At 38.3% G+C, this 8,165-nt stretch overlaps 1 protein-coding gene across 2 annotated transcripts; it reads right to left on the bottom strand.

The window, feature by feature from the left end:
• Positions 1-405: 405 nt before the first annotated feature.
• On the bottom strand, positions 406-6,170 carry LOC110096413 (heparan-alpha-glucosaminide N-acetyltransferase). 2 transcript variants are annotated; one of them, XM_028695300.1, is made up of 13 exons: positions 6,127-6,170; positions 4,797-4,934; positions 4,634-4,715; positions 4,469-4,545; positions 3,976-4,082; positions 3,778-3,889; positions 3,230-3,346; positions 3,044-3,135; positions 2,893-2,959; positions 2,410-2,488; positions 2,247-2,338; positions 1,709-1,852; positions 406-749 (listed from the first exon to the last, which is right to left on the bottom strand). In XM_028695300.1, the coding sequence occupies exons 2-13, from the start codon at positions 4,929-4,931 to the stop codon at positions 723-725; spliced, it is 1,131 nt and encodes a 376-aa protein (XP_028551133.1). In that variant the 5' UTR covers positions 4,932-4,934; positions 6,127-6,170; the 3' UTR covers positions 406-722. The 2 variants fall into 2 exon arrangements, with proteins under 2 accessions (XP_028551133.1, XP_020678018.1); XM_020822359.2 differs by lacking the exon at positions 6,127-6,170 and adding an exon at positions 5,449-6,007.
• Positions 6,171-8,165: the final 1,995 nt, after the last annotated feature.

Genomic DNA, 8,165 nt, shown 5'->3' with positions numbered 1-8,165 from the left:
TGCGTCTCTCTCACGGCTTGCGACTCACGACCTCAAGCACAACTTTCATTTTCCCTTTCGCTCCTCTCTCGCCCCCAAATGGAGACTGTCCGTGAGAAATATTTATGTCTTCTAAACTTTAAAGATCATGTTATTTGCATTATTAATTTTGATCTTACAGCTCCTCTTGGCTCTAGTAATGAGATGACAAACAAAACTATTTTGATTTAAGCTCCCTCTTACTTAAATAAAATTTCTAGCTTCATCACTGTTTATTCATGAACTTTAAAAAAAATTTATCATCATAAAAAAAAAAAAAAATTTCTTGGCATGCACCAAGATTTTGAGCAAAATAATAAATACTTTGTTGGACCTATTGATCCATTAGCAGCCCTAACTAGAATATGCACATGAGCAAAATACCAATGGAGAAATGCAAATATTATATAATACTGATTTATTGAGTAAAACATAATGTAGTAAATCGCTTTCCCATAAGCACTTTACAAAGTCGCATAAGCGCATATGGTACCCACTACCCAGCAAGCCAGAGCAGAGATATAAATAAAAATATCAAAGGAGTGAATATGATAGTATCCACACACTTAAATAGCCCTGAGCTAAACTGAGCTACAGCCACATTAGCTTCCACAATCGGCTACCATTGCCAGATTCCAGTCCAGGAGTTCCTTTCAGCTAATAATTATATATCCGGTGCAGTTCGGATCTCCATAAATACATACTTACGATCCAATCCCAATCAAGTTCAACTGTTTAAAACCAATATGTAATCAATCAAAATTTATCTTGCACTCATCTCAAAGCTAATCAATGGCTTTGAAATGGATAGAGTAATTTGATCACTATATTCAAGATCTGTTTGGAACGGCTACAGTGTTTTATAAAATTGATATGACCAAAGTATCGTTGTTATTCTAGTTGCTAAAAGAAATTTTTCAACATAAAATTTTTTGAAAAATAGTGAGAAAATAATAAAAAAAAACAATAGTAAAATAAAATTATAATTGTCATCTAAATAGCAAAATAGTACGAACAAAAAAAATTATATTAAAAAGCAAAAGCAATAAGAAAACTGGCCAAAACGAAGCCTAAAATGAGAAAAACTTTCAATTGGAATGTATATTTTAGTCATTTTTTTGGAACGAAATATCCACCCGCTACCACCCCTAAAAGGCTGCTTAGCTGCATGACTAATCATCGGCTGACCTAGAAGAGGCACCCGCCCCAGAAACCTCCTAGCCGGCATTTGATTTGGCCCCACTTACGAGGCGATGCCGCTCGAGGGAGAAGGTTTAGCAATGTATAATACTCGTCCCAAGATGAATCTAATAGTTAGGAAATTTTAACTTTATTAAATTTAGGTTATAAGCCGGCTATTTAATCTCTAATCAATATAATCAAATATTAATTAGGTTAATTACTGCAATCAAAATACTGATTACTTAACTACCCTAATTATCCCAACCAAACACAAATTCTCCTATATTTTTTCTATTAATGAATTCAAATTTTAAGCTAAAAACTAATTACGTAATAAATATAATGAAATAGTAATTAGTCAAACTAGTGCAATAAAAGATTAACTGTTCTAACTGATATTATTCTCTATTCCATGGATAGCTATTAATCCATAATTAAGAAATAATTAGTCCATATTTACTTCAATTAAATTTCTGTTAATTATTGCTTATGGCTATGGAAAACTTACCAGATTATTTCTAGGCTCCTTCCAGTAGAAGCCCTGAACAAAAATGGGCAGTATGTTGCATGCCAGTAGAACGTATATCTCCAAAGCATGTTTTCCCATCCACTCCATTGCCTGCATTGATCTCCTGAAGCCGTATACATCAACCTGTATTCAAAAAGTGGGAAGTGAGTTTAAAACTTTAAATAAAGAGAGATTACTACGTCCGGAGATCAAATTATTATGTGTAGACACCGAATGCAGTTCTAGATCCGGAGATCACTCAGAACGAGTCACGTCAATAATACTGAGCACCGTACCGAGCAGTACCGAGCCGCGATACTGCCGTGGCTCATTCTGATTGATCTCCAAACGGCGTTCGGCTTCCACACATAATAATTTCTCCATAAAATCATTCAGTTTTATCTCTGCGAACAATAAAAAAGTAGTGGTTACTGTTCACTGAGACAAACCGAATGGTTCTCTATGTCCGACCTCTTCACTTAAATAAATTGGTTATTATGGGAATTAGGTATAAAGTGTGAAGGATTGAGGATTTGACCAGCAAATAGATCCCAGCCAAGAGAAGTCCGGATACACCAGCTGTAACGCAGGTGTAACTGACAGTGTACAGAGCTTTGTTCATATGCATTCCTGTAGTATGACGACATATAATACATCAAAATTCAACTTAATTTGTGAAAGTAATTGCAAGTAATCCGTACCAACAAAATCAAGACAGAAGGCGCATGCGAGAAGACAGGAGGAGGGGATCATCCATTGAAAGATCCTGTCCTTGTGATGCTGAGAAGTAATAAAGTCAATAGAGTTCTTGTTAAAGATCATATACGACAAATTTTAAGAGGGCCGGTTGGCCATAAGCTAACTCAAATACACACAAACTAGAGAAATTATTCCGTGGAGACCGGATGCAGAACGTCGACCGGAGACCAATCAGAATGCGCCATATCAGTGGTATCGAGTCGCGGTATCGAGCACATGAATGATGTGGCGCTTTCTAGTTGGTCTTCAGATGATGTTCGGCGTCCGCACCGAGCTGCGGATTGAAGAATCTGGAATCGAAATGATAAATGGACAGTTCATATCATAATCCAACTGGCTTGTTTTATCCAATTTGGCAATACAACAAACACTTATCAGTAAAACCTTTTCACAGCTTGGACTAAGGTATGGCAAAGAGAGAATACCTTAAAGTGCACAATAACATGCCCAAACTGAAGCCCGATCAAGCAAGTGACAACAGCCATAATGGTGCTGCGGCATAAACACAAACACGTACACCGCTTAATTTTCAGAACCTAAAACTAGATGGTATGACGAAATAAACATGTAGAAGACCTGAGGAGTCCTTCGGGATCGAAGGGAGCTTCACACCATGATGGAGCATCAGCTGGAAGAGGGCCACTAAAAGGAGAGTCGATGCTGCATTGCTATCAAGAGAATGAGGTAGTTCAAGATCGATCAAATTTATCCTCCTGCAGAAAGAGAATGGTAATGCAGGAATCTTAGCATTTTTCCACTGACCTTTGTTCTTCCATAAACTGGCCGTTTATATAGATGATCAATGCCCAATATTTTTCGATCGATCATCCCAACAGCATTGCAAGCGGGACTAGTATCACCCCTGACTCCACATTTAACCTGAACAATAATGATAAAAATGATTTCAAAGGAATTTTTTTTTTTTTTGAAAGACACTGCAGAGCATGGGAGATTATTTTGTTCGGAGTCTGAACGTAGAGGATCTTCTAAATTACTGAGTACCTTATGCGTAAGCTCTACCTACGCTCTGCATATTTACTGTGTATATAGCAAATAAGCAATAAATGAGGATTTTGTTGCTTATTTGCTACGTATCTACAAATACGCAGAGTGTAAGCAGAGCGTAAGCAATGCGTCCAGTAATCCGGAAGATCCTCTATGTTTGGACTCAGCACAGAAGAATTTCCCAGTACAGTACATAGATGAAATGTATTGAAGAATTTGTTAGGCAAACTATCATCTTGCCTTTCCAATACCAAACATGCAAGTGGTTCTCACAGCAAGACAAGGAACCAGATTATGCGACTTACTGAATAAAACTTGGACATGCCATCCTGCAATGGTATCTGGTAATCCCAATCAGGAACAAACAAGCCATATAGAAGGAATAAGTAGGTAGAAGTTAGCAGACCTCCAACAAACCTATAATGAATATAAAGAAATGAAATCAGAAGCTATTTAGGCACATAAAAAATATGAAATATGGGACTTGAAAAATAAAAGTATACAGTTGTATTCTGTATTTCTTCATCAGGGAATATCCAGAATCCACCAAGACATCACTTCTGTGCCACACTTCGCTTACTGCTGCCAGGAGATAGGCGATGGCTATTCTCTACAAGAGGAAAAAAATTCAGGATATCTTTGAAATGATGGGAAAGAAAACAAAGAGGAGAAATTGTTCTTGAATAATGCGGACTCCGAACGTAGAGGATCATCCAGATGCTGCATATGGACTACGTATGAACCATGTATGAACTGCGTATTTGATATTTGTAGATATGCAGCAAATACTGAGCCAATCATTAGTTGTGAGTATTTACTGAGTATTTTCTACATATCTACAAATACACAATAAATATGCAGTCCATATTAAATTCATACGCAGTCCATAAGCATCATCCGAACGATCCTCTACGTTCGGAGTCCGCACAGAATAATTTCCCAAAGAGAATCAGGGAAGCTAGCCAAAGGATTCGCCGGCATAGATAGAAAACCAACCTGAAGTACTCCCATGAAGCGAATATGCAGTAAATCAACACCAAAAGTTAAACTGTGAATACCATGAAAATAGCCACCTGATTCCGAGACATACAAAAAAATGAAAATTACGAGAAAGAAAGTTGATTTTTTAACAGCAAGAAGAAATAATGGCCTGTAATGTACCTTGAAGTAATAGGCCTACAGCGAACAATTTCAGTGCTCTGAATATAGCCTTCCTAGTTGCAGCTTTTCGATTGGAAACTCTCTGTAAACAGGCTTAATTACTCTTAGATGACATTAAAATATAAATAATTTGATAGATTAAGCTATCATTTGGAAGCAGAACCTTATAAGTAAGTCCCAGAGAAACACCAACGATGAACAAGAAGAATGGCATAACAAAGTCAGCAATGGTTACTCCATTCCACGGGGAATGATTGATGGCAGAGCAAAAACCACCAGCATCATCTACGAGAATCATAAGCTGAAATTATATTATAAAATAATATTGTTAGCTGAACAGTAATCGCAGGGTGGACATTAACAGTCTCAAATGGCAAGAAAGTAAACCGAAGGTCCGGAGCTCCATTAAATAAATGCAACGAATTTCAACGCAAACCACCGGTTTTAAATGAAGGAGAGGAAAAAAAATGCAATAGCTTTTGCCTTAGTACTATCTATCATTTAGTTCAATCACTCAAAGCCATTGAATGCTATTTATGGTGTTAAAAATGAAGAACTTCCATTACATGTTTGATTGTATATTCAAATAATAATAAACACAAATGCAAAAGGAGAGGAATCGTGATCATTATCAATCAATTTAGGAAATGTTGCAGCTAATAATCAGATGAAACAACATATAGATTAGAATTTAAAAAAAACCAGTTCAAATTGATTAAATAAAGCGCGATTTCAGCAGTGCGCATTGACCGGAATGAGAGAAAACAGTATATAAAAAAGACGGAATGGACGCGAGATCTGATTAGAAACTGTACCGCCACAGTAATTCCCCGGAAAACATCAAGCGACACAAGACGAGGACTCCTCGCGGCTGACGAGGGAGAGCAACCGAAATCACTGACAATTGTCTCGACGGGCGGGACGGCACCACCAATCGAAGATTTGAGCGCTTTCCCCGCCAAAAGTTCACCGGATTCCTCCACTTGCTTGGAAGCAAAACCCTCCTCGAGAGCAAGAAGATTCTTACTAGGATCGGCAATCGCGCAACCATCATCCTTGATAAGCTCATATATCCCCATCCCCAGCGCTATTTCGACCTTCCAATCACAACCCCAATAGAAATGGAAGAACGAATAATACGGCCTGAAACGTAATGCTCCCGCCGGCGACCGGGTGATCGGAAAAGCCGAATCACGAAGCTATAGAGTTATCTATATCCGCCGCATTGCATGCAACGGCGAAGGAGAGGAAGAGGATTGCGACAGAGTGAGGATTGGTACAGAGTGTTTTGGTGAGAATTTGGAAGGAGGAGAATGCTTCTGGCAAAGCGTCCTCTCCCCTTCCTCCGTAACCGCTCGAGTTTTAAAAACATTCAGAAAAAAATTTAACAGAATATTTAACATTTTAAAGAAAAAAAAATAATGGCAAATGAAGCTAATTAATTTGTCGTTTCCTTACAAGTAATAACCTTGGCTTTAGCAAAAATTACATACCTACCCAACCTATCGGAAAGCCCAAGCCGTGCAAACAACTCAAAGCATAATCCAATCCCATTCAGAAAAAAAAAAAAAAAAAAGGGGGCGCTTTAAACTGAAGGATCAAAGCGTATACGCTTATGGGTGTTAGGTTGGATGTGGTGTATGTGTGAATTTAATTGATTTAGAGTTTTCAAAAAAAAAATATTAGGTGTAAGACTAAGGAGAAATTATTAATGTGAATATATAATTATGTGCTTATTTGTCGTTTCAATTTAAGTATATAGAGAGAGATACATATTATCTACTTGATGTATGTTGCGGGGTTGAATATTTGTGACGGTAGAGTGAGTAAACTTTTCGTCTTAGAGATGCATGAATATCGTGCACAGAAACAGAGAGAGAGATATAGAGAGCAATAAAACACTCAATCTTCTTTACGTGAAAAATTTGAAGAGGGAAAATATTCAACTAAATTTGAGTGAATTAGAAAGGTTGACACATCCCTCGACTTAGAGGCAGTCGAATTAAAGCAGTTTGGAGAATTGGATAAAGGTTCAGCAATGGTTGGGTGGAAGTCTGATGACGTCCGGGCAGAAGTTCAGTTGATGGGGAATGATCCGATAATGGTCGATCGGAAGTCCCGCGGCGGTCGGCGATCGGGGGGTGGTGTGACGATGGTTGGGCAAAAGTATGACGACATTTGGTGGCATGGTTGAAGTCTAGTGACGGTCAATGGCTAGGCGTGGTCCAACAATGGTTGAGGGGAAGTCCAACGACGGTTAGTGGTCGGGTGGAAGTCCACCAATGGTTGGACGATAGTCTGATGATGATCGGGCGGAAGTTTGATCGTGATCGACAGCCGGATGGTCGTCTGGCGACAGTCGATGGGGATTCGCCGTCAGTGATGTTGGAGCTCTTGAAGCCTCAAAGCTCTCAATATTCTTCAGCAAAATGTCCTCTTCATCTAGAGAGTGAGGATTTATTTATAGATTTCATGAGTGACGCATCCTGTAATTATAGAGAAGATTCGGGGCAAGTTCAGAGTGCTCTATTAGATGTCCCGTATTAATTCCTCAATCATAGAGCATTTTTCAACTGTTTAAGTGCATTGATGATGTCAGAATTTAGTGATCTAGTGCTCGTTGGATTCGTCGCGCAGAGCCGCTCGATTTGACAATAAGCATGTCATATTTGACTATCATTTTATCATTCAAATAATACATTGAACCATCCAAATATGCTTTAGACTCTTGATTTGAACCCATTTGTGTTCCGACCGGGCCAATTTTGATGTCGTTGGCTTCGTCTCTTCGAAACATTCAATTTGACTATAAGTTTGCTGAAATTATAGTTCATATGATTTTTGGTGACGTATCAATATATATTTAAAAATGAATAGATTTTTAGCACGCCAAAGAAGCAATTGAAAACTTGAAGGAAACATCAGTTTCCGTTTTGGAAGGTTGGCTTTCAGCTTTCTAAGTTTCAACACGGATTCTACGTCAAGTCTCCAGTGCAAGCTATCCATAACTATAGCGTTTGGCACACCAAAACAGTCGACCAGCAGCTAAAACTAACTACATGAAGGCAACATGTATGGAACTCTTATGGAAAACACTATAAATGACAATTGCTGATCACAACCTCACGACTCCTCAATAAAATTTAGGGGACGGCGTTCTTACCGTCTCTTAAAGCAGTTTTTTAGTACAAAAAAAAAAATTTATACTATAAAGCTACTTTTAGAAGCAATAAAAAAGCTGTCTCAAACAAAATCTTATTCTGTGCGGCTACCGGAAGCCGTCCGGAGGCGAATCATGACCTGCGACACGTCAATTTTTTACTATGTATATGTGTTGTGTACGGCAAATTATTGCATCCGGACGAGGAGAATAGGTTCCGACATCCTCCAATAAAAATTTGCCACGTCACCTACACTTTTGACTGCGCTTTTTACTTGCACTTTAGGTGCGCTTTAGTTGCGGTTTTGACTGTGCTTTACCTGCGCTTTTGACTTGCGCTTTGACTACTCTTTTCCTACGCTTAATTTAAAA

Source organism: Dendrobium catenatum, unplaced genomic scaffold (genome assembly GCF_001605985.2).
Source record: "Dendrobium catenatum unplaced genomic scaffold, ASM160598v2 fragScaff_scaffold_621, whole genome shotgun sequence".
Taxonomy (NCBI): domain Eukaryota; kingdom Viridiplantae; phylum Streptophyta; class Magnoliopsida; order Asparagales; family Orchidaceae; genus Dendrobium; species Dendrobium catenatum.
This window is presented reverse-complemented; position numbering and strand designations above follow the sequence as displayed.